The following is a 27,398-nucleotide window of genomic DNA, read 5'->3' on the forward strand; positions in this document are numbered from 1 at the left end:
TCATACTAGAACTGAGGTGAAGAGAAATTTCTTCACTCAAAGGGTTGTGAATCTTTGGAATTCTCTACCCGAGAAAGCTGTGGATGCTCAGTCATTGAGTATATTCAAGACAGAAAATGATAGATTTTTGGGTACTAAGGGACTCAAGGGATATGGGGATAGTGCAGGAAGATGGAGATGAGGTAGAAGATCAGACATGATCTTATTGAATGGCAGAGCAGACTCGCAGGGCCAAATGGCCGACTCCTGCTCCCATCTCTTATGTTCTTAATAGACTCGACACTAAACATGTACAACCAATGCAGAGTATCAATCAACAGAGCCAGTAGAATGTTGAACTACATAGCCAAAACAGTGGAATACAAGTCAGTGGAAGTCATGATCAAACTATATTGTCAGCCCACATCTTGAGTACTGTGTCTAGAGACACTGGAGACATTGACGCAGTGTGGAGAAATGCCAAGAGGCTTATTCCTAGTGTCGGGCCTGATGTATGAGAAATAACAATTGAAACTTGGGCTTTTCAAGTCTATTGAGGAGGCAGCTGAAAGGCGATCTGATAGAAGTAAATAAGATAGTTAAGGAAATGGAAAGGATAAATATGCAATATTACTTTAAATAAACTGTGGGAGTATAACAAGGGTTTAAACTGGTAAACGGTAATTTTAAGAGAGAGATCATGAAATTCTTCTGCAGTGTTATCAACACATGGAATAGAATTCCATATAGAACAGTGCAGGCAAAATACCTGTAATCATTGAGGAAACAATAAGATGTTGCAATGGGGGTCACTTTAGGAGATTGCTGGATGGATAAATTAAGTCGGCCTGAATGGTCTTGTGAATATCTTGTGACGGGAAGTTCTGTATTTTTGTTAATGGTATGATTTTTTTTTTTTTAGAGATGCGTAACTACAGGATTTTCATGTTTTCACTCTGCAGCAAACATTGTGGCCCAAATTGGTAATAATAAGGTGCTACATTATTTCTGAACCAGTAGTTAAAAAGCTGGGTGAAAGCATTCAGTTTAAAATCTGTTCTTGTTTGAGAAAGAAATAAAATTGAACTGGTGCTGGGTAGGAATGTCAGAGCAGTGTCCTATGTGTTGAGCGCAAGTTGCTTGAAGCCTATAGTTTGTGTACAGTTACTCTTATTGTTTGACAGGTTCCATTCTATCAATGGGTATAAAAGCCACAGGCATGTTGTCTGTTCAAGTGGGCCAGGCCAAGAATTTATGCTTGAGGCAGACTTGGTCTGTAATGGCAGGTATAAACTACTAATAGTGAATTTTAACGGTGAAGTAACTCATGTGGTAAGTCCTTGTCTACAAATAACCTTTCTTTACAAAAGCCTTTTTGAAACTTAATGTACCATCACCCGCTGCAGTGAAGACTGAAGCAGCTGCACTGAGGTGAAGTCTCCTTGGGAAAGAGGGTCATCTTGGAGCATGTCTGCTCCATACCATTAATGTTATTACATATAGGATATACAGCACAGTAATAGGCCATTCGGCCCAACCAGTCTTTGCCAGTATTTATGCTCCACACGAGCCTCCTCCCGTCTTTCCTCATCTAAATCTATCAGTATAACCCTCTTTTCCCTCATATGCTTGTCTGGCCTCCCCATAAATGCATCTATACTATTCGCTTCAACCACTCCCTGTGGTAGTAAGTTCCACATTCTCATCACTCTTTGGGTAAAGAATTCCTTATTGGATTTCTTGGTGACTATCTTATATTGATGGCCTCTAGTTTTGCTCTTCCCCACAAGTGGAAACATTCTCTCTCTATCTACTCTATCAAAATGTTTCATAATTTTAAAGAGCTCTATTGGGTCACCCCTCAGCCGTCTCTTTTCAAGAGAAAAGAGACCCAGCCTGTTCATCCTTTCCTGATATGTATAACCTCGTATTTATGGTATTGTGGTGGAGCCACCAGGGGATTCAGGACAATTGTTTATAATTCCTTTAACAGCAATGTAGCACAACCGGGGGCTGCACCTTTAATGTATCGGTTAACTGTACTATGGCTTCTTTCCTTTACTCCGCGTGATGACGTCATGCCGCCCGTCACGTGATCCCCCAACAGCGGGAAGAACGTGATGACGTCAGTGCTCGGAACCTTCTAGCAGTTCTAGAGAGGCTTTCAACCAGATCAGACCTATTTGCATTGTATCCAGCAATTTACTGTTTAACTTCGTTTGTTCATTAAATTTTATTGTTTTTGATTCTCTGCGTCGATCTCAATTCTTCAGCTAGGAACCTCCGTTCCTACATTGGTGACCCCGATTTCTTTGAACAATTTTCATTGAAGTTACATCATGGACACGAACGCCGTCACCCTCAAACTGCCGCAATTTTGGGAGCAACAACCAGCAGCGTGGTTTTTCCAGGCGGAAGCCCAATTTGCAATCCGGGGAGTAGTAGCGGATTCGACCCGTTATTATTACGTGGTCTCCGCCCTCGACAGCGCCACGGCCTCGCGGGTCGTCAGCCTCCTTGGGAGTCCTCTGGACGATGGCAAGTACAAAGCTTTAAAAACACGGTCACTGCAGGTTTTCGGTCTGTCCAAGTTGAAGCGCTCTCGCAGACTTAACTCCATGCCCGGCCTCGGGGACTCAAAGCCATCACAGCTCATGAGCCAGATGCTCACGCTCTTGGGCTCGGAGTCGGAATGTTTTCTGTTCTGGGAGTTGTTTCTCTGCCAGTTGTCAGAGCCAGTACAGACGGCTTTGGCCAATTCCGCGATCACGGACTGTGCTGAACTCGCTGCAGAAGCGGATACATTTTTCACCGTCACGCAACAATGTTGTGCGGCCACAAGGCGCCCATCCCCCCACAAGAGCGAAGCCGATGACTCTGCCAGCAGGCTGGTGTGCATACCACGCTCGTTTTGGCGCGAAAGCCCGATGCTGCCATCCTCCCTGCAGTTTTTCCCCCAAAAAAAACCTACCTCAAACCAGCAGTTTCTGAGAAGGGCGACAGGGCCTGAGGGACACGCCGGAGTTGCGATGGCCGTCGGTTCCGTAGGGAAACTCCTTTATATCACAGACTCCCTGTCAGGTCGACGTTTTCTCTGTGATACTGGCTCCCAGTGCAGTATCCTACCAGCATATAAGTTCGATCTTCAATCCGGCGGTCACGGTCCCTCCCTCGAGGCAGCCAATGGTGCGGCCATCCGCACGTTCGGAAAGCGTAGGGTCCAGTTGCGTTTTGGCGGCCAGCATTTCGTTTGGGAGTTCATCACGGCGAAAGTCTCTCAGGCTATCCTGGGGGCAGATTTTTTTTGCGCCAATGGTTTTCTCGTCGACGTCCGGCACTGCCGGTTGATCAACGCGGCCACCTTCCATTCGGTCCCCTGCCACCGCAGCACCGCTGTGTCTTGGTCAGTTGCCTGTGCAGTTCCATCTCCAGATGAGTTCTCTCGTCTTCTCGGTGAGTTTCCGGAGCTCACCAGGCCCACTTTTTCTTCTTCAGTCGCGAGGCACGGTGTGGCGCACCACATTACCACGACAGGATCCCCAGTTTATGCACGGGCTCGAAGGCTGGAACCCGGTAAACTTGCAGCCGCAAAGGCGGAGTTCCATACCATGGAGCACCTGGGAATTATTTGACGATCGAATAGTCCTTGGTCTTCACCATTACACATCGTTCCTAAACCAGGCGGCGGATGGCGACCATGCGGCGACTACAGACGTCTGAATGAAGCTACTACTCCAGATCGGTACCCGATTCCTCACATACAGGATTTTTCGGCCCACTTGACAGGGAATTCCATCTTTTCCAAAGTAGACCTTGTCCGGGGGTATCATCAAGTGCTCGTTCATCCTCGGGACGTCCCCAAAACCGCTGTCATCACGCCTTTCCGGCTCTTTGAGTTCCTTTGTATGCCGTTTGGGTTGAAGAACGCAGCGCAAGCCTTCCAGCGTCTCATGGATTCTGTGTTGCGCGATCTGCCGTTCATCTTCGTCTACCTCGATGACATCCTCATCGCCAGTACCAGCAAGAAAGAGCACATTACGCACTTGCATACCCTTTTTTCTCGTCTCAGCCAGCATGGCCTTATTATCAACCCGGCCAAGTGTCAGTTTGGCTTACAAAGCATTGATTTTCTGGGACACAGAATCACCTCAGAAGGTGCCGTTCCGCTGGCTACGAAGGTGGAGGCAGTTACCTCTTTCCCGCGTCCTCAGACCGTCAGGGCTCTCCAGGAATTCCTGGGGATGGTCAATTTTTATCATCGTTTTGTCCCCAAGGCGGCCCTGTTAATGCAACCGTTGTACGAGGCTCTAAAAGGTAAATCGGGTAAAGACCCCATCGGCTGGACACCCCAGATGCACCAGGCGTTCCTCAACACTAAGGATGCTTTGGCTGATGCGACTGTACTGGCCGCGCTAGACGTGCTCCTATCTAGTTATCCAGCAAGTTAAACACTTATTCAAAAATAATTCTTCTGAAGCCGGTTGCTGTTTTGAAGCTTTACTTGAACAAATTTGTGAAAAGATATTGCGCTTGGCCTAACATATGAAGTCAGATTACATTGGATTGTGAATGGAACCTCTCATGGCAGATTCTCCATTACTCAAGTCAGGTTCTTCCTAGCAAAACTGCTTCCTGGGGTCAACAGGAAGAAAGGTAGGAAGGTCAAATGACCTCACACAGGAAGAAAGATCAGATGACCTTTCCAGCATACAAACTGTTAGCACCCTCTGGTGGTGGTTATTGTGTTATCTGCACACATAAAATGTTCATTGGTCCAGAACAGCGACCATGTTAGCACATCCTCTTCCAGGTGCAACCATCACCCTTACCACAGATGCATCTGATTATGCCATCGGGGCAGTGCAGGAGCAATTGGTCAACGGCACGTGGCAACCACTAGCTTTCTTCAGCCGCCAATTGCGAAAAAATGAACGCAAATACAGTACCTTTGATAGGGAGTTGTTGGCACTTTTCCTGGCCATCCGCCATTTTCGCTTCTTATTGGAAGGATGCCCATTCACAGCTTTCGTAGACCACAAGCCACTTACGTTTGCCATGGCCAAGACAGCGGAACCATGGTCGGCTCGGCAACATCATCATCTTACGGTCATATCAGAATTTACGACATACAACATGTGTCTGGCAAGGACAACCTGGTGGCGGATTGTCTCTCCCGCGCCCCGGTCCATGCAGTCCACCTGGGAATCGACTATTTTGGTTTGGCAGAAGAACAGATGGCAGACCCTGAAGTGCAGGCATACCGGACCACACCTTCCAGCTTACAAGTGGCTGATGTCAGTTTTCAGGCCGCAGGGACCACACTCCTTTGCGACATCTCGATGGGAGTCCCCCGACCAATTGTACCAGTCGAATGGCGCAGGAGAGTTTTCGACGCAATCCACGGTTTGTCGCAACCTGTTATGAGGGCTTCACAACGACTCATGGCAAAGAAGTTCGTCTGGAAAGGCATGCATCTCGACGTCCGTGACTGGACCAATACCTGCGTGAGTTGCCAGAAGTCCAAAATCCAACGCCATGTTAAGGCCCCAGTGGCCACTTTTCCAGTTCCAGAGCGTCGCTTCGACCATGTTCACGTGGACCTGGTTGGCCCTCTCCCTTGTTCTCGTGGTTTCATGCATCTCCTCACCGTGGTAGACCGCACCACCCGGTGGCCAGAGGCAATTCCTTTGGTTGCCACCACAGCAGCGGACGTTTCCAGAGCCTTCATCTCGTCATGGGTGGCTCGGTTCGGGGTACCGGCCGACATCTCCTCCGACCGAGGACCTCAATTTACCTCGGAACTTTGGAATGCTGTGGCTCAGGGTTTGGGTACCAAGCTTCATCGCACCACCGCCTATCATCCACAGGCAAATGGTCTGTGCGAGAGATTGCACAGGTCCCTTAAAGCTGCACTGCGTGCTAGTCTTCGTGGGACTGGTTGGGTGGACAGGCTCCCTTGGGTGCTACTGGGTCTTCGCACAGCTCCTAAAGACGACCTGCAATCTTCTTCTGCAGAACTGGTTTACGGCCAACCACTCAGCGTTCCTGGAGATTTTCTTCCTCCTCACAAGGAACCCTGGTCAGCAGCTCGTCAGCCACCAAGAGGCGGCTAAGAATTTCATCCCAGTGCCTACGTCTCATCACGACCTGCAGCGCTCCCATGTCCCGGTGGAGCTTAAGAGCGCCGAATACGTTTTCATTCATCCAGATGCTCACAGAGACCCGCTCAAACCGCCTTACACTGGTCCGTTCCGCGTCATCTCGTCAGGTGACAAGTCTTTCACAGTTGACGTCGGCGGTAAGCCTGACCACATCTCCATCAACCGGTTAAAACCGGCTCATCTGGATCTGAGCGAGCCAGTCATCACCGCTCAACCGCCTCGTCGTGGGCGTCCACCGTCGACCGTCGGTCCAGTTCAGCCGCTGGGTCGCCCGTACCCACCTCATCGGGTCAACCACAGCCAGCCACCACTTCTCCTACGCCTGCAGCACCATCCCAACCACGGCCAACTGCCAGTTCATCTTCTAGTGCTCCGTTCCAGTTGCCAGAGTATCGCAGTCGGTCGGACAGACTCGTCAGACCCCCTTCTCGTCTTACCTTTTCTGTTAAAGACAATTCTGGGGGGGCGTATGTGGCGGAGCCACCAGGGGATTCAGGACAATTGTTTAACAGCAATGTAGTGCAACCGGGGGCTGCACCTTTAATGTATCTATTAACTGTACTATGGCTTTCCTTTACTCCGCGTGATGACGTCATGCCGCCCGTCACGTGATTCCCCCAACGGCGGGAAGAACGTGATGACGTCAGTGCTCGGAACCTTCTAGCAGTTCTAGAGAGGCTTTCAACCAGATCAGACCTATTTGCATTGTATCCAGCAGTTTACTGTTTAACTTCGTTTGTTCATTAAATTTTATTATTTTGATTCTCTGCGTCGATCTCAATTCTTCAGCTAGGAACCTCCGTTCCTACAGTATCATCCTTATAAATCTTCTCTGCATTCTCCCCAGTGCCTCCAAATCCTTTTTATAATATGGTGACCAGAACTGCATGCAGTACTCTAAGTGTGGTCTAACCAAGGTTTGATACAGGTTTAGCATAACTTCCCTACTTTTCAATTCTATCCCTCTAAAAATAAACCCTTGTGCTTGGTTTGCTTTTTTATGGCCTTGCTAACCTGTGTCGCAACTTTTAGTGATTTGTGTATTTGTACTCCTAGATCCCTTTGTTCCTCTACTCCACCTAGACTCGTACCCTTCAAGTGATAATTGACCTCCCTATTCCGACCAAATTCACATTTATCTGTGTTGAACTTCATTTGCGTATTATATGCCCATTCTGCAAGTTTATTAATGTCCTCCTGTAACTTGTTGCAGTCCTCCTCAGTATTGACTATTCCCCCCAATTTGGTGTCATCTGCAAATTTAGAAATTGTGTTCTTGATTCCTAAGTCTAAGTGAACAACAGTGGTCCCAGCACTGATCCTTGTGGAACACCACCCTCTGCTTTCTGTCCTGAAGCCAGCCAGCAATCCATTCTGCTACTTGTCCCCTGACTCCGCATTCTCTGACCTTGTTCATTAGTCTATTATGGGGTACTTTATCGAAGGCCTTTTGAAAATCCAGATAAATTACATCTACTGCATTACCATTGTCTACTCTCTGTTACCTCTTCAAAAAATTGAATAAGGTTGGTCAAACAAGACTTTCCCTTTTGAAATCCATATTGACTATTCATTATTATATTTTTGATTTCTATTTTCTCCTGTAGTAGGGATTTCACAATTTTTTGTGCCATCGATGTTAAGCTGACTGGTCTGTAATTCCCTGGACATGTTCTATCCCCCTTCTTAAATATTGGTATTGCGTTAGCTATCCGCCAGTCCTCTGGCACTATACCTTTTTCTAACGAAGTATTAAATATGCGTAGTAATGCCTCTGCTATCTCTTTAGATTCTTTTAAAGTGCGTGGATGCAATCCATCCAGAACATGGGTTTTATCCTCTGAGTTTGATTAATTTATTTAATATATCCCCTTTTTTTATTTTAAATGCAATTATCTCATTACTAATCTCCTCATCCAATGACATGTCCACCTGTTCTAGCTCCCTTGTAAATACTGAAGCAAAATAATTATTTAATATTTCTGCCATCTCTGTTACCTGTGGTATTATCCTGTCGATCCCTTAATGGCCCTATTCCCATCCCAACCTTCCTTTTTTTATTGATGAGCCTATAACATTCACGCCACAGAAGTGCCAGGCAATGACTATCTCCAACAAGCGCGAGTCTAACCACCTCCCCTTGACATTCAACGGCATTACCATCGCGGAATCCCCCACATCAACATCCTGGGGGGTCACCATTGACCAGAAACTTAACTGGACCAGCCACATAAATACTGTGGCAACAAGAACAGGTCCGAGGCTAGGTATTCTGCAGCGAGTGTCTCGCCTCCTGACTCCCCAAAGCCCTTCCACCATCTACAAGGCACAAGTAAGGAGTGTGATGGAATACTCTCCACTTGCCTGGATGAGTGCAGCTCCAATAACACTCAAGAAGCTCGACACCATCCAGGACAAAGCAGCCCGCTTGATTGGCACCCCATCCACCACCTTAAACATTCACTCCCTCCACCACCAGTGTACTGTGGCTGCAGTGTGTACCATTTACAAGATGCACTGCAGCAACTCGCCAAGGCTTCTTCAGCAGCACCACCCAAACCCTCGACCTCTTCCACCGAGAACGACAAGGGCAGCAGGCGCATGGGAACACCACCACCTCCAAGTTCCCCTCCAAGTCACACACCATCCTGACTTAGAAGTATATCGTCGATCCTTCATCGTCGCTGGGTCAAAATCCTGGAACTCCCTACCTAACAGCATTGTGGGAGTACCTTCACCACACAGACTGCAGCGGTTCAAGAAGGCGGCTCACCACCAACTTCTCGAGGGCATTTAGGGATAGGCAATAAATGCTGGCCTTGCCAGCGACGCCCACATCCCATAGTACAATTTTTTTTAAATTTCTTTATTTTGTTTTATGTTCCTTGATAATTTAATTTCTTAGTTCCTCTTGACCTCCCTAATTGTTTTTGACTTTATTGAACTCTTCTGATTAGTAGTATTACATTAAGAACTAGTATTGTGAAGTGAGTGCGTGGCAGGGGATTCCTGGAGTGATGTCAAATCCTGCCCCATCCCTCCTCCACAATGGCCGAAATTTTAATCTGTAAGCGGGACAGGGGTTGGAAAGCAGTCGGGATACCCAAGAGAACTGGTTTCCCGCAGGCCCTGCCGAATTTAACGGCAGCACCTGATTAGCATTTCAAAATTCTGTTTCCCACCCACAGCCACGGATGGAGAGGCTAGCTGTGGGCGGGTAGGCCTGCGACACTGGAGGAGGGAGGGAGAGATCGGGTGGGTGGTGGTCCGGGGGCTGGAGGATTGGGGCCGAAGGAGCATCATGGGGGGTAAGTGTGGAGGATCGGGGCCGGCCAGAGGAGCATCGGGGCTGGAGTGGGGAGCCTGGGAGGCCGATCGGTGGCCTGGTGGGGGGATCAGAGGCCTCATGGGTGAGGGGGGAAGAACTGGAGGCCTCAGCAGGGGGGGATAGGAGAGCTCGTGGACCGGGGGAGTGGGGGGGTTCAGAGGCCTCATGGGTGAGGGGGGAAGAACTGGAGGCCTCGGCAGGGGAGGATAGGAGACCTCATGGACCGGGGGGTGGTCGGAGGTCTCAGCGGGATCAGAGGCCTTGGCGGGGGCAGGGGTGTCCGATCGCAGTGGGTGGTTGAGGCAGGGGCTCTGGATCCAGCAGTTAAGTGTAAAAGCACTTACCTCCTGGATCCGGCAGTCCTCGCCTTGTTTTAGCTGGCGGGTTCCCTGAGAAACCCGACCGGCCGGAGTTGAATTTGTAATGGTGGTAAATCTGAGGCACGCCGGCCTCATTATAATATTTATAAATGGCCAACCCAATTCCTGGGAGCGGGTTGGCTGCCCGCTCCCTGTCCTGCCTTCTGTAGAAAAATCCTACAAAATGCGTTTTTCTTTTTTAATTGACCCTTTTCTGTGAAGAAAAATGATCAAAAATCCCATTAGGTAAATATAGCGAGTTCCAGGGGTCAAACAGATAACTTCTGTCCTTGCACTCCTACTCACTGGCAGACGATGAATGTACACCCCATCATACAAAGGCTCAACCAAGAGACATATTTATTTAACATTAAACAGGTAAATGAGCAATATTTGGTACAATAGTACATTTGCAATCTTACAAACTTTGTACATAATCTACATCCTAGGGTACTTAAGGAAGTGGCCCTAGAAATAGTAGATGCATTGCTGGTCATCTTCCAAAATTCTATAGACTCTGGAACAGTTCCCATGGATTGAAGGGTAGCTAATGTAACCACACTATTTAAAAAAAGGTGGTCGAGAGAAAACAGGGAATTATAGACCGGTAAGCCTGACATCGGTAGTGGGGAAAATGCTAGAGTCCATTATAAAAGATGTAATAGCAGAGCACTTGGAAAACAGTGACAGGATCAGACAAAGTCAACATGGATTTGCAAAAGGTAAATCGTGCTTGACTAATCTACTGGAATTTTTTGAGGATGTAACTGGTAGAATAAATAAGGGAGAACCAGTGGATGTGGTGTATTTGGACTTTCAGAAGGCTTTCGATAAGGTCCCGCATAAGAGATTAGCGTGTAAAGTTAAAGCACATGGGACTGGGGGTAAGGTACTGACTTGGATAGAGAACTGGTTGGCAGACAGGAAGCAAAGAGTTGGAATAAACGGGTCTTTTTCCAAGTGGCAGGCAGTGACTAGTGGGGTACGCAGGGATCGGTGCTAGGACCCCTGCAATTCACAATATATATTAATGATCTAGACGAGGGAACTAGATGTAATATCTCCAAGTTTGCAGACGACACAAAGCGTGTGTGTTGTGAGGACGATGCCGAGAAACTCCAGTATGATTTGGACAGGTTGGGTGATTGGGTAGATGCATGGCAGATGCAGTATAATGTGGATAAATGCGAGGTTATCCACTTTGGTGGCAAAAACAGGAAGGCAGATTAATATCTGAATGGCAATAGATTGGGAGAAGGGGAAGTGTAACGAGACCTGGGTGTCCTTGTGCACCAGTCGCTGAAGGTAAGCATGCAGGTGCAGCAGGCGGTTAAGAAGGCAAATGGTATGTTGGCCTTCATAGCGAGAGGATTCGAGTACAGGAGCAAGGATGTCTTGCTGCAGTTGTACAGGGCCTTTTAGCCATTTAGGACTGAGATGAGGAGGAATTTCTTCACCCAGAGAGTGGTGAACCTGTGGAATTCTCTACCACAGAAGGCAGTTGAGGCCAATTCATTAAATATATTCAAGAAGGAGTTAGATATATTTCTTAAGGCTAAAGGGATCAAGGGATATGGGGAGAAAGCAGGGACAGGGTACTGAATTTGGATGATCAGCCATGATCTCATTGAATGGCAGAGCAGGCTCGAGGGGCCGAATGGCCGACTCCTGCTCCTATCTTCTATGTTTACTATTCTTCTCAATGTCAAAACAACTGAGATGCTTTCTCTGCACTATTGGTCAAAATAAAACTAATCTTTGAAACACACTTGCTTCTTATACGGTGAAATGTAACCAAAGAGCCCCTGATTTAGCTTAGTGCCTCTGCTGGCTTCAGACTTACCACTGGCTGGCATAAAGTCTGCATTAAATATATCACACACATTTCTTTGATATACTAAAGCAAATGACACAAGGCAAAAGTATCTCTCATAACTACATTAACAGCTATTCACAGGTTGTCAATGCAAAGGATGTGTGTCTACACAAAGTGTACCATTTGTGCCAGACCAAAATGTCATGGTGACTAAATTCAATACAATATTACAAAGTGTCAATAAATACTTCTAAGGAATAATAAAAAGAAAAGACTTGCATTTATATTGTGCGTTTCACGACCTCAGACTTCCCAATGCGCTTTACAGCTAATAAAGTAGTTTTGACGTCTAGTCACTGTTGCAATGTAGGAAACACGGCAGCCAATTTGCGCACAGCAAGCTACCACAAACTGCAATGTGATAATGACCAGATAATCTGTTTTTGTTATGTTGATGAAGGATAAATATTGGCCAGGGCACCGGGGATAACTCCCCTGCTCGTCTTCAAAATAGTGCCATGGGATCTTTTACGTTCACCTGAGAGAGCAGACGGGGTCTTGGTTTAACGTCTCATCCAAAAGACGGCACCTCCGACAGTGAAGCACTCCCTCAGCACTGCACTGGAGTGTCAGCTTAGAATTTTGTGCTCAAGCCTCTGGAGTGGGACTTGTACCCACAACCTTCTGACTCAGAGGCGAGAATCCTGCCCATTGAACCACAGACACTGATATGAAGTGATTCATTTGCATCCCAGACTGTACAGTATTTCATGTAGCTCGCAGGTAGCAGTAACCAGTATTATCCTGTGCACTACAGCTACCAAGGAAAAAAATCAGTAAATAATCCAACATGTAATCTACATGTCACAGTAACATTTGTTGAAGAAAGCTAGTAAAATCTGGATTGTTACAATTGGGTAGGAGGAGAGGAGGTTTCAACTTCTTTGATTGCATTATCAATATTGATAATGCAATCAAAAAGAACTTTTCAAAATGTATAATAAGTAATCATTGTGTGATGCGATTATTTCCACCAATTATTCACTAGGGAGGACATATGAAACATGCCCGTCCCAAGTAGTGGTAATCAATGTTCCCCCTAATTTTTTGTGCGCGCGGCCCATTCACAGTTTCGCGCAAGCGCAAAATTTAACCTTAAAAAAGCCAGCAGAGAGCTGCATGGCCACGCAGCTTAGAGGGAACATTAGTGGTAACCTGAGTAGAATTCATGACTTCAATGTAAATCTGATGGAAATCTTAGACCGGCTATAAGAGATCTAAACAAACAAATCCCCTTTTTTCCAGTTCTGATGAAAGGTCTTCAACCTGAAACGTTAACTCTGTTTCTCTCTCCACGGATGCTGCCCTGGCCTGCTGAGTTTTTCCAGCATTTTCTGTTGTTGTTCCTCCATCACCATCCCTGGGTATGTCCTGTTCCACTGGCACGAGAGGTGGCGGCACTGTGATACACAGCTGGGAATCCTCAACATTGACTCCAGACCCCATGAAGTCTCGTGGCATCAGATCAAACATGGGCAAGGAAACCTCCTGCTGATTACCACCGCTCTCCCTCAGCTGATGAATCAGTTCTACTCCATGTTGAACACCACTTGAAGAAGCACTGAGGGCAGCAAGGCCATAGAATGTATTCTGGGTGGGGGACTTCAATATTGATCACCAAGAGTGCTTTGGTAGCACCACTAGTGACTGAGCTGGCCAAGTCCTGAAGGACATTGCTGCCAGACTGGGCCTGCAGCAGGTGGTGAGGGAACCAACAAGAGGAAAAAACCTAAATAACAACAGAAAATGCTGGAAAAACTCAGCAGGTCAGGCAACATCCGTGGAGAGAAATTTGAGTTGACGTTTCGGGTCGAACCCTTCTTCAAAACTGGAAAGAAAAGAAAATAGATCGTCAACTCAAATTTCTCTCCACGGATGTTGCCTGACCTGCTGAGTTTTTCCAGCATTTTCTGTTGTTATTTCGGATTTCCAACATCTGCAGTATTTTGCTATCGTACTAGAGGAAAAAACCTACTTGACCGCGTCCTCAAGAATCTACCTGTCGCAGGTGCATCTGTCCATGACAGTATTGGTAGGAGTCACCACCGCATAATCCTTGTGGAGATCACGTCCCGTCTTGACACTGAGGACACCCTCCATCGTGTTGTGTGGCACTCCCGCCGTGCTAAATGGGATAGATTCAGAACAGATCTAGCAGCTCAAAATTGGGAATCCACGAGGTGCTGTGGGCCATCGCCAGCAGCAGAATTCTATTCCACCGCAATCTAACCTCATGGCCCGGCATTTTCGTAGAATCATAGAAATTTATGGCACAGAAGGAGGCCATTTGGCCAAGAACAAGCTAGACAGCCTAATCCCACTTTCCAGCTCTTGGTCCATAGCCTTGTACAGGAAACTTTGGTTTATCCGGAGGCTGTATGTCCGGAATACTCGATCTAACGGCAAAAATCAGGAGCCGTTTTCTATAAGTTTTTTTACTTCTCGTTCTTTTTTTTTTCCCAGTCAGGCACTGCAAGGTCTGTAGCGATAGCAACAGCTTCAGCTAGAGACGCTTGCAGCTGCAGCCGACTCTTTAGAAGCTGTTGCTAAGCAAGTGTTTGTTGTCAGATACGGAGATGAAAACCTCCGTATGCTTCAGCATTAACTTTGTATGTCCGGCAGTTTTGATAGATCGGCAACACGCCGGTCCCGGATATCACAAAGTTTCCTGTAGGTTACAGCACTTCAAGCGCATATTCAAGTACTTTTTAAATATCAGGCAGTGAGTTCCAAATTCCATATTCCTCACTCTACCATTAACATCAAGTCAGAGGATCAATCCTGGTTCAAGGAGGAAGCGCATACCAGGAGCAGCACCTGGCGTACTTAAAAATCAGGTGCCAACCTGGTGAAGCTACAACACAGGACTACATGCATGCTAAACAGCGGAAGCAACATGCTAGAGACAGAGCTAAGCGATCCCACAACCAAAGCTCTGCAATCCTGCCACATCCAGTCATGAATGGTGGTGGACAATTAATCAACTAATGGCAGGCGGAGGCTCCATGAACACCCGCGGAGTCCACCACATGAGTGAAAAAGACATGGCTGAAGAATTTGCAACCTTCTTCAGCCAGAAGTGTTGAGTGGATAATCCATCTTGGCCTCCTCCTGAGGTCCCCACCATCACAGAAGCCAGTCTTTAGCCAATTTGATTCACACCACATGATTTTGAGAAACGGCTAAACGCATTGGATACAGCAAAGGCACTGAGCCCCGAAAACATCCCGGCTCTAATGCTGAAGAGTTGTGGTCCAGAACCAGCCGCGCCTGTAGCCAAACTGTTCCAGTACAGCTACAACACTGGCATCTACCCGACAAAGTGGAAAATTGCCCAGGTATGTCCTGTCTCCTGTCCACAAAAAGCAGGACAAGTCCAATCCAGCCAATGACCACCCCATCAGTCCACTCTCAATCATCAGCAAAGTGATGGAAGGTATTGTTTACAGTGCTATCAAGCAGCACTTAATCACCAAAAACCTGTTCACCAATGCTCAGTTTGGGTTCTGCCAGGATCTCTCCACTCCAGACCTCATTACAGCCTTGGTCGAAACATGGACAAAAGAGCTGAATTCTAGAGCTGAGGTGAGAGTGACTTCCCATGACATCAAGGCAGCATTTGACAAAGTGTGGCATAAAGGATTCCTAGTAAAATTGAAGTCAATGGGAATGAGGGGAAAAACTCTGCAGTGGCTGGTGTCATATCTAGCACAATGGAAGATGGTTATGGTTGTTGGAGGCCAATCATCTCAGCCCTAGGACATCACTGCAGCAGTTCCTCAGGGCAGCGTCCTAGACCCAACCATCTTCAGCTGCTTCAACAATGACCTTTTCTTTATCATAAGGTCAGAACTGGGGATGTTCGCTGATGAATGCAGTGTTCAGTTCCATTCGCAACTCCTCAGATAATGAAGCAGTCCGTGCCCGTATGCAGCAAGACCTGGACAACATTCAGGCTTGGGCTGATAAGTGGCAAGTAACATTCACTCCACACAAGTGCCAAGCAATGATCATCTCCAACAAGAGAAAGTCTAACCGCCAATGTTCCTTGTAATTTTTTTTGGTGCATGGGCCTTTTAATTGGCTACGCCACCGATTCAATTTCTCATGCATGCATGGTTATTTCAATTGTAAAGCCGTTCAGCGGCTTGCGCAGGACCTCCAAACTGCCGCGCAGCTCAACAGGAACATTCCCTCCCCTTGACATTCAACGGCATCAAATCCCCCACCATCAACATCCTAGGGATCACCATTGACCAGAAACTTAACTGGACCAGCCACATAAATACTGTGGCAACAAGAGCAGGTCAGAGGCTGGGTATTCTGTGGCGAGTGTCTCACCTCCTGACTCCCCAAAGCCTTTCCACCATCTACAAGGCACAAGTAAGGAGTGTGATGGAATAGTCTCCACTTGCCTGGATGAGTGCAGCTCCAACAACACTCAAGAAGCTCAACACCATCCAGGACAAAGCAGCCCTCTTGAATGGCACCCCATCCACCACCTTAAATATTCATCCGTCCACCACTGACGCACTGTCTCTGCAGTGTGTACCATCTACAAGATGCACTGCAGCAGCTTGCCAAGACTTCTTCGACAGCGCCTCCCAAACCCGTGACCTCTACCGCCTAGAAGGACAAGGGCAGCAGGCACATGGGAACACCACCACCTGCAAGTTCCCTTCCAAGTCACACATCATCCTGAATTGGAAATATATCGCCGATCCTTCAGCATCGCTAGGGCAAAATTCTGGAAGTCCCTCTCTAACAGCACTGTGGGAGTACCTTCACCTCGGACTGCAGCGGTTCAAGAAGGCGGCTCACCATCACCTTCTCGAGAGCAATTAGGGATGGGCAATAAATGCTGGCCTTGCCAGCGACGCTCACATCCCGTGAATGAATAAAATAATTTATGAGGCCACCTTTTACAAATGTTTTTAGTTCAAGAGAAACAGAGTTCATGAGGGTGACATGGAAGCATGCCAGGCCTATTTTTGTGTTGGACAAGGAATAGTTATCCATGTCTTTATTTGTTTGGATTCATTTCTGTTATTCCAGGGATAAGAATTTCCATATTTTTGTTTTTGTCTTGGCAAATTGGAGTTTACGAACATACGAGCAATGACAGACAGAAAAAGACCCTCTGGTCTATCTAGCCTGTCTCTCACAATTGTGATATCACAATATATACACTCCCCACCCCATGTGAGTGAGAGGCAGAAAACCAGATAAAAACCCAACCCACCTGAGGGGGGGTGGAATTCTGGGAAAGTCCCCTCTGACCCCGTAGGCACTCGAAACTCATCCAGAAGGACACTGTGGCCCTGATAATACAATGCAATACCTACCTTTTTGTAAGAGGTGATCTCTATCCACCCCAGCCAGCAACAAGTCCAGCTCTCGCTTGAAGGAATTCAGCGAATCGGCATCTACCGCACAAGCTGGCAGCCTGTTCCAGAGATCCACTATTTGCTCGGAAAAGAACCACCTCCTGACATCGAACCTAGATCTGGCATTGTACAACTTAAAATTGTGACCCTGGCCCTCCATAACCTACTTCATTGGAACAAACTGTCAACTCAAACACAATCTATTCCCATCATCCTCTTACACACCTCAATCAGATCACCTCTGTGCTTCTCTGAAGTGCAGAGTCCCAGCTCTTTTAGCTTATCTTGATAACTTTCCAAAGCCTCAATATCACCCACCATGTGAGGAGACCAAAACTGGACACAGTATTCCAACTGAGGTCTGACCAAAGTCTTGTACGAAACAAAATAGTATAGTTAGTTGTCCTGTAAATGTACCCTTTTCATCAAGATCCACCTGAAGCAAATTTGCTCATCATGCCCTCAATAGCTACATCTAGATCATTAATAAAAATAGTGAAGAACAATGGTCCCAAAACTGATCCCTGCAGGACACCACTGGTGACCGGTCTCCAAACAGATCCAAATCCATCGATAACTACTTTCTGCCGAAGGCCTTCTAGCCAGTTCTCAATCTAGCTCAATACTGTATATTACCACTAATTCCAGAGGCTTCGATCTTGTAGAGAAGCATCTTGCGTGGCACCTTGTTAGAAGCTTTTTGGAAATCTAAGTAGGCAATGTCTACTGGGCTTCCCTCATCCAGCACCTGGGTGACTTCTTCAAAAAATATAATCAAATTTGTAAGAAATGACTTTTTTTTGAAGCGATGTTGGGTGTCCCTAATATGTCCCTCTCCAGCCAGGTAATCCTATATTGCATCCCTAATGATTTCCGCAAGAATCTTTCCTATTACTGATGCCAGACTAATGGGCCTATAGTTACCTGGGTCCATCTTGTCTCTTTTTTTTAAAGAGGGGGACTACATTAGCCTCTTTCTAGTCTACGGAACCATCCCAGAGTACAATGAGCTATTAAAAATACAGGCAAGGCGCTTGCACAGCACGTGTCCTATCTCCTTGAGGACCTTCTGTTGGATATTGTCTGACCCAGCTGCTCTATCTATTTTCAAGTTCTTAATTCTATCTAAAACAATGTGTTTATGTTAAAATTACTAATTTTATTATCAACATCATCATTAAATTCTAACAGTTGAGCATCATCTTCAAGAGTGAAGACTGATGCAAAGTACTCATTTAATATTTCCGCCATACCCAGTGAGACCTTCGTAACCTGTCCTTAAGCATCCTTCAAAGGCCCAATACAGTCTTTAACAGTTTTTTGGCTCTTCACATGACTGAAAAAGCTTTTCCCATTCCTTCCACAATTGTCTACAGTCCTCTTTTCCATTATCCTTTTTGCTGATCTAATAGCAGCCTTTTTTTTTTAGTTGTTCCTTGTATTTAGCTGTTTAGTTGAGTATTAAATGTCTTTAGATTTGTAGAAATTTTTTTGTTTACATCTTGTGTGATATATGCTTTTAATAAAGGGTTAGTAAGTAAGTAAACCAATAACTTGCTAGATACATCCTGTGAAGGTTCATATATACAAGTCAAGATCTTCCAAACAAGTGGGCATGAGCAATTTGGAAAAGAGCCAGAGATACATCTCTGTCCATTTAGTGCATCAAGCACATTTCTGGTGGGGGATTTTGTGAGTACAGGAAGCTCTGACCTGAAATAAACGAAAACTTCATTTCAGTATGTTAATACTGTCCTGATAACTGATTTAGATGTTCATGCAATTCCTTTAAGTTCATATGTGCCTAATCGTGATTCACCTGCCTGTTTTGTTTTCTTTTTGGGTTCAATAAAGACTCATTTCTGAAAGAGAATGTTGTTTAATCTAAAGTCTTGTTCAAGACTTTCTACAGCTTTTTACAGAACACACTATGCTGTGATGCATCTAGAATGAAACTGAAAGTAAAACTCCTCTGGACTGCTTGTCTCTCACATGACCTCTGCTGGTCAGGCACAAGTAATCAAAAACACAGACAAATATGCTGTAAGGCATAAGTAATCAAACACAGACAAATATCATCACTATTTGCTGATATCATTACACTGCCCTCCCATTTAAAACAAGTGTCCACCGTTGCGAGGAACTGGGCTGTTTACAGTAGTTAATTTAAAGAGTCCTACAAAAAGATTCTCCGCACAGTTTTCACTTCACTTCTCAACCATTTCACTGGGAGTTTTTTTTTGCTGCCGTCACTTAGGTGTTCAGGTGCCTTCGTGGCAATTGTGTTACAGCTATTTTGTCCCAACTGCTGTAACAGTGAAGTGTTTTTTTTTCATGGGAATTCCCCTAAATCTATGCATTTTGGTTGAAGTTGAGAGGGGCCAACAGGGTTGTAAGGCAGGTCAGGCTGCGACAAAGGCATGCTGTATCCAACCACTGGTACCCTCACACTATTGCAGACAGACCTATAACTATCAGAGGACCAATGCTTGCACAGACTGCGATTGATAAGGAGCCTGTGAATGGGTTGTGTCATGTGCTGCAAAGTAACCTGCAGCTAAGCCCGTACAAGGACATCATACTGCCAGTGGCTTTGAAAGTTAAAGCAGCCCTCTCTGCGAATCATTCAAGGGTGCACTGATGACATGACCCACATTAATCAATCCACAGTACAGAGATGTATAAAGGCAGCTGCCCTATTTTCTCAAACAACCAATTTTATCTCCTTCCCCGTAGACTGTTGGCAGCAACATGAGATGGTTGTGCAATTTTATCAATATCTGAAGCTCTGTTAGTTACAGATGGTACACTTGTCCTTAATGCTCCACTGCACAAAGCCACTAACTATATGATTTGGAAAAAATTTCACTCTGAATGTTCATTCATTTGCAGCAACAGGACTAGATTACACAAATCGGCACGGTGGCATAGTGGTTAGCACTGTTGCCTCACAGCGCCAGGGACCCGGGTTCGAATCCGGCCTCGGGTGACTGTCTGTGTGGAGTTTGCACATTCTCCCTGTGTTTGCGTGGGTTTTCTCCGGGTGCTCCGGTTTCCTCCCACAGTCCAAAGATGTGCGGGTTAGGTTGATTGGCTATGATAAATTGACCCTTAGTGTTAGGGGGATTAAATACGTGGGGTTACGGGGATAGGGTGGGATATGTGTTGGTGTAGGGGTTACGGGGATCGGGTGGGATATGTGTCAGTGCAGGCTCGATGGGCCAAAATGGCCTCTATCTGCACTGTGGGGTTTCTGTGATTCTGTGAAATCAATGAACTTGCGCTCAGTCAGAAAATGTAAGCTCCTGTGTCTTATATTGCCTCACAGGTATACACATTCCTTTTTTGAGAGAGGGCTTTTTTGCTGCTGATTCCTATTAATGGCTCAGGCTTACTGTATACCATGAATTTAGTGGAACCTTTGCAGTTCTAGTTTAGTTTGTAAAAACTGGTCACACATTATTGTTGAAATGGGCTGCCAACAGTGTTTCTAATCTCCAAGATCAACTTGTTAGTATTTTGTTTGTCCCTGGAACTTGATATTTGTGACGTCATTCTGGTAAATCTTTTTTCATATAGATCTGGAAAATTCAGTAGTGATCTATCTCAATTGATCAGTGAGTAAAAGATGAAGTGCATTTTGTTTCTGGGTGCATGGAGGTCTATCATTAGAGTGTGTTGCTTTTATGACTGTCCTGTTACCTGCAGATCGTGCATATCTGGGAGTGGAAATGCAAGTATGAATGTGCAAATAAAATTGCATTAATTTCACTTTAGATGAAGGCCGTGTTGTCCCTGCTTTTGTAATTATTAATGCAAATCAAGATGACAGTTCAACTTATTAATTATTGATTGAGCCATATGATATCATGTTGTACATCCGAACAGAGCTTGTACCTAGGAAAGTACTAGAGAAAATGGAGGAGCCTCAGAAGCCAGAAAATGAAGTCCATGTATGGCCCCATTTTATGCTACACCGAGGGGGCAAGAAAATAATTTTTTAAACTTATCTGTTCTCTTAGATCATGAACATGCTTGCCCCAAATGTTTCAATGAGTTGTATTTAATGTTCTGACAGCAACTTTTTATTTCCCTTTTCCAAAAACACAGGTAGTAGAAAACAAAATCCTTATCCATATAGGAATTTCTACATGTAGTGGTCAACTGAAAATGTCTGTTTTCTTGCTGCATAGTGGTGCGGGTATTGGATGTGCCAGACTTGAGTTGGCAAACTCAGGATATTTGTGAGGGCTTTATCATACAAGAGCTGACCAAACATGTACTTTGAGTTGAGTTTAAGGGCACTGTTCTCAGTGGATATGGAATAAAACATGCAATGAATCAGACCTGTACATTTTAATAGTAATCTCTTTGTTGTTTAATTTTATGTAACAGTCCAAGTCTTGCATGAAAACTATTGTTGGCAGCACAGGCAACAACTGGCTAGAGACTCTTTTGAAGAGCCGGCACAGGCTGAATGGGCCGACTGGTCTCCTTCAGTGCTGTATCACGCTATGATTCTAGAACCACTGGTAATGGCATTCCATAAGAATAAAGAACAGCCTATCACGCTGGATCTGCTATTGTGGGAACATACTTGGAGAATAGAATCTTTTATTCTGGAGTTGATATTTGACTTGGTTTTCATAACACCTTGTTTGAAATTGATGGTGATGCATTTTGAAGTGTTTGTAGCCAAGTTGAAAGAAATTTGGATTTATTTTGTTTAAATCTCTGAACATGATTTTAAAACTTTGAGTAAAGATACTTCTCATGCCATTATAAAATTTCATTAATGTGACTAGCTTTTCCAGCATTACTTTTCCTAATCCACAATTGGTTTATTGACAGTTTGTTGGTTGGATCAGTAACATTTCCATTGGTGCCCTTTAACTGTAGGACAATTATGCAATTGGAAACCTGGACCTGTGAGGACCTGCATGGTGGATACCTTCTTGGCATCAGGAATATCTGCGCAAATCCACATTCTCGCGAGGAGGGAAAGACAATCATGTTTAAGTAGTCACACGTTAGCCAATATGAATGAGTTTTGAGAAGCACTAAAAATGGTCATGAAAGTTAATTTTTAAACTATTATTAGTTTTTCAGTTGTATTACAAGCATTTTTAATGGTTCTAAGTTCACATAAGTGGTTGCTGGCAGACCTTTGTATTTTCGGTTTGATTGTTGATGCACCTCCTAAGCAGACACTGCTTCTCTCGGAAGAAGTATTAGTACTGTGGTTCGTTATTAACTGGTGGGTGCAACTACACTTTTAAATGGCTGCATGAATCTGCAGAGCACTCATCTGCACCATTTTTAGAACTTTTTTAACTTGAAACTGGTAGGAAACAACAGTACAAAAAGGAGAACATAATTCTTCTATCACAATATTGAGGGGAAATGGTTTTAACAGATCCTGGTGACTCGTGGCGTAACCTCATCAGTGAAATCCAATGATCATTAAGGCTGTTGACTGTTCACTGCAGCATGTAGTACATTGTCACAAATTTTCCTATGAAAGGTCTGTCAGAGATGTTTAAACATTGATCATTGGAAGTTTGCACTCTGTATTTGGGAATGGAGCTTAAAGTCCTGTTTGAAGGCACCTATCTGTTCTTGAAGGCATTTTGAATGACAGCTACTTTGTGAACATTCAAAAGCTTTCTTTTTAAATTGGCAGTAAATTATTTAAATAGCATGTAATTAATTTATAAACTGGCAAAGGATACACTGCTGTTTTTTTAATTTGATATGCAGCATTAAATTATTGACTCAATAGTCCATTTCAACAGAACTACATATAGAAGGTAGGTGGATATTAGAGGATGTGTCTCCCAGCCATCCTGGTCTCCTGGAACTTAGTTGATTGCCTTTGGGGATCAAAGAGGAATTTCCCAGTATTTTCCTCAATTGGCCTACGTTTTTTCTGTCCCTCCCAGGAGATTGTAGAGGTTGGGGAGTTGTGTGGGGGTGCGGATGGGGGTCATGGTGTGCAGAAGTTACACCGTGACCATATAGGACAGGCTTGATGGAACAGCTGATCTTTCCCTGTCCTTTATTGCGTTTCATGGACTAAATAAGACTTTTTTTGTCAGGTTTGTAAAGCCTGTTTGGCTCAGTGGGGTATGTTTCAAACTTCTTGTATTTTTTCCCCCAGCTCCCCGTGTGCGTCGTGCACATTCATCTGTGCCACTTACACCTCAGCCGAAGAAAGCAAAGAAACACTCGCTGGAGGACATAATGGATGGTATGATGGAGAAGTTCATCCGCTATAGTGAAGCCGCAGATGAGAAATTTCTCCGTTACATGGAGGCGTCCGAGGAACGGTTTGCTCGTCTTGAGCAACTCCGTATGGAAATGGAGGAAAGGATGAGACAAAGCGACAGAGAACATGAAGCCCGTGTTCTATTCATGCTGGGACAGATGATGGGCCATAATATGGCTGACTTTCCTTCCACGTCTTCAGCTGCTGAGGGTGAAATAACTGAAAGGAAAGTGTTTTAGGTTACGGTTAAATTCACTGTTCAACTTATTCACTTAAAAATGAAGTTGTATCTTTGTAGCGCATTTTTATTTTATATACAGTATGTTTTCTGATGCAACTGCATACAGGTTCATAACCAAAAGATTTTTTAATTGTTGGTAAGCTTGCATGTTGAGTGGAAAACAATTTTGTTTGGTAAAACTATTGAGAGCAATAGCTCAAAAGTAAACCAGCCATCTCTTTGTAGACTAATTTCTGGGGGGTGTGTTGAGTGCAAAAATTGACTTCACTTTTAAGCCAACATGAAGTCAGGAAGAAATAATTGTAGCAATGCAAAGATAGTACAAGAGTTTCATTTTATGACTTTATTTAGGACTTAAAAATAGGTTACCTATAAAGTCAATCACTAATGTTCTTTCATATAACCCTAGGTAAGACAATACATCAAATGATCCAATGTGATCTTTTCAACCTATATGAAGGAAAATCTTGCATCAAGTCCACTGCCCTGCCTTCATGTTTTCCTTTTATTTCACAGCACTATTGGAAGTGGTTTGCTGTAGCATAACCAGTCTTTCATTCTATTGTTTCCCTCGTAGCAGTTACTTTTAGTATACAATGCACTTAGCAGTTCTTCAATAAATGGAAATCTTACAACACTATGTAATAGGGCAGTGTTCCATAGTGAGAAATATAGCATATAGTTATTTTGCATAACTGAGTCTTGACACCATGAATTGTGAGTGAGTGAATTTTTTTTAAAATAAATGTATTAAAGGAATTGTCTGATTTGTTGGCATTCCAGTTTTAGCAAATGGATTCAACATGGCCTTGTCGAGACCTTCCCCCTTGCTGTGCTGAAGGGCATGTGCTCAGACCTGAATGCTCACAAACCATCATTACCTTAACGGAGGATCCAGCCTTCTGTTACCTACAGGGCAATAGCTATTAGTTTCTATTTTTAAGAAATGGGATTCTTAAAATTTTTAAATATCACTTTTACAGAGTCAGCTTACTTTGTTTTAAATTTTTAGATGATGTAAGAAATTCTGAATAATTAGTTTTAATTGATGCTGTAGCAGCCACAAATAATGATGTGCATTTGATTTGAGATGCATGTATTTCTACATTGGCCATTATGAAATAAATGTGGCTAAATGTTGCTATAAAAAGGAGTTAATAATTCCCAGGGACTTGTAATGAAAGATTTAAATCTTTTACCCCAAAAAAACAAATACAAGTGCTTGTAAATGTGTTTCTTGACAAGAGAGCTGACTCGAAAACTGTTGGTAAAACAAAGTTACAGCTGAGCTGTTCTATCCAAATTGAGCCACTCTTAATAAGAAACCTAAAAGCCTTAAACATGATTGGTAGATGGTGAGTTCTCATACAGACATCATTGTAAATGACTCTGTTAACGTTGGGTTGTTAATGAGAGGTGCTAGTTAATTAACTATTTTCTTTTAATTCACTATGGATATTACTAGATTAAGGTGCTGAATACAATTAAACTGAGAAATGTTATGTTAACTGGTTATTGGGGTAGGGTGGACATGACATGGTTTGTGTTTGCTTACCAACCCCTAGTGGCCAAAGCATGCTTCAAGTCTTGGAAGACGCAAATGTTAAAGATGCTTAATACTGGTAGTTACTAATAACTTGTGTGGAAAAGCAAGGGCATATTTTAATACTGAGGTTCAGTTTCCAAGTTGTGTGGCTTGTTCACTTTTTAGTTACTGTAATTTCATGACAATAATCTTCAGTCTGTATACTTAATTTGTGTCCTTCCCTATGTAGATATTTTCTACCCAAAGGCACTCTGTTAAATCACAGAACATGTAAACCGAAGAAAAGCCTTTTTTAATATCTTTAACCATACAAATGGAAGATTAACCCTTTCTCATTGAGGAATTTCTATTTTTAGTGGAACGCTGCAGCTACTATTTTGTCCACTTAAGATGGAAAAGGGTTTAATAGAACCGATTCAGATATCTGAATTACAAATATAATCCAGTTGTGGTTTGATTTTTTTTTTAAAAACAAGTCCTTGTGAGTGCACAATTCATTTAAGCTTTGAACAACTGAATTGGATGACCTATCCCACAAACTGTGAATATACCTACTCGTCCCACAGTGGGAGAGGGATCATTTCTCTTTCACTTTGAAGTATTTTTACAATTTTATACTGTAGAATTGACTGTTACTGAAGTAAAATAAAAACCTAATGTTGAAATTTGGTTTCACAGTGTGATCTCGATGTCCATTTTCAGAATGTAGAGATCATGCAAAGGGTCAAGGTCCAACCAAGAGAAAGGAATAACGGGAAAGAAAAAAAACATGTTTTTCTCGTATGTGACTTTATCATGGTTAAGTGAAAGAGGATGCAGTGCAGGTATTGTGGGAGTAGAGAAATAAAGGATTTGGCAGAGCAACAGCTCCAATTCCACATATGTAAGGGACAGGAGGTCTGAGATATTATGAGCAAAATGTTTCCTTGTTTCTCTGTGACTTAACATTTCTTTGCTTGTATATTCCTTGGGTCTGATTGTTTTTCCTGTCTTCATTGGGTTCACCCTGCAGCACAGAGAATATTACAACTGGGAAGTGGCCTGATTCCAAATTCCTGCCATTGGTACTGTTGAGAGGTTCCCAGGAAATTGGCACGGGTTGACTCTACCTTCTAGGCATCCCGACTGAGATAGTTATCTCAGTGTCAAGCAATTGTAAAAGACAATCTCTGTCGAAGTACTCTGTGTGCTAATGACCTGTGCTACAGAAAAGGTGCCCCACCAAGCTATGCACTTGTTTCATATTCTTTATTTATATTTGCCTCGTTTTTGTTTCTCTGTTTTCCTCCACTTGAGTTCCTCTTGTTCTGTTGTTCCTTTCCTATTATTTATCCTCTCCAATACAGGTAGACTATCCTTTATCCGAAAACCTCGGGACCAGCCGAGTTTCGGATAAAGGAGAATTTCGGAAGGTGGGTCGGCGGGGGGGTCGTGCGCACGACTTACGCTGACGCTCAGCGTAAGTCAGTCGGGGCCGGCGGGGTCCGCGGTTGTCGGGGGCTGGCGGTTGTCGGGGCCGGCAGGGGGGGTCGGCGGCTGGCGGGGCCGGCGGGGGGGGTCGCGGTTGTCGGGGCCGGCGGGGTCCGCGGGGGGGGGGGGGTCGGCGGTTGTCGGGGCCGGCGGGGTGTCGTGCGCACGACTTACCCTTTATCCGAACTTCCGAAACCGGAACCCTCTAAAAACCGACGGTTTTTTCGTTCGTACGCACGACTTACGCTGAACGAAAAAACCTTCGGTTTTTAGAGGGTTTCGGTTTTCGGAAGTCCGGATAAAGGGTAGTCTACCTGTACTTACATTTTTTGATCAGGAGCCCCTGACAACAGAAACTCAGAATTTAACAGACGTGATAAGAAAAAAACCAGCATGACCCACAGAGAAGCGAGTGAGTGCAGTTGGACTGGAGATTACGCTGAGCTGGAGCTGCAGCGTGCACACACAAAATTGATTTCTGTTCAAGTTTGAGTACTGAAGTTGATTCAAATGATTGGAAATGTGAAAAAGAGGAAACTCTTGGACATTTCTGGTCAATGTTGAGCCTAAAGTCAATGAATGCACTGATTGCAATGGAGATAAAACAACTTATAATAGACTGCAGGACCTAGCATTTATAAAATTTGATTGTAAAGCGGCTTCACAGCATTCATCTAATGAACAGTTTCATTTTATAAATTATGCGTATCACTCTGATGCCTTTCTCTAATTCACAGGTCGCAGTTAATTCTTCGACAATTTTATCTTTCCTATTGTGTTTCC

General features: G+C 44.4%; 1 protein-coding gene across 1 annotated transcript in view; it reads left to right on the forward strand.

The window, feature by feature from the left end:
* LOC147109451 (uncharacterized) overlaps positions 1-25,814 on the forward strand; it is a 35,975-nt gene extending 10,161 nt beyond the window's left edge. Inside the window, exon 2 of the mRNA XM_086003398.1 lies at positions 23,251-25,814. Within this exon, the coding sequence (XP_085859524.1) occupies positions 23,251-23,597 (347 nt within the window). The 3' untranslated portion in view covers positions 23,598-25,814. The remainder of the gene's footprint in view (positions 1-23,250) is intronic.
* The last annotated feature ends 1,584 nt before the right edge of the window (positions 25,815-27,398 follow it).

Source organism: Somniosus microcephalus, chromosome 12 (genome assembly GCF_052327205.1).
Source record: "Somniosus microcephalus isolate GS21.2 chromosome 12, FLI_Smic_1.0, whole genome shotgun sequence".
Classification (NCBI taxonomy): domain Eukaryota; kingdom Metazoa; phylum Chordata; class Chondrichthyes; order Squaliformes; family Somniosidae; genus Somniosus; species Somniosus microcephalus.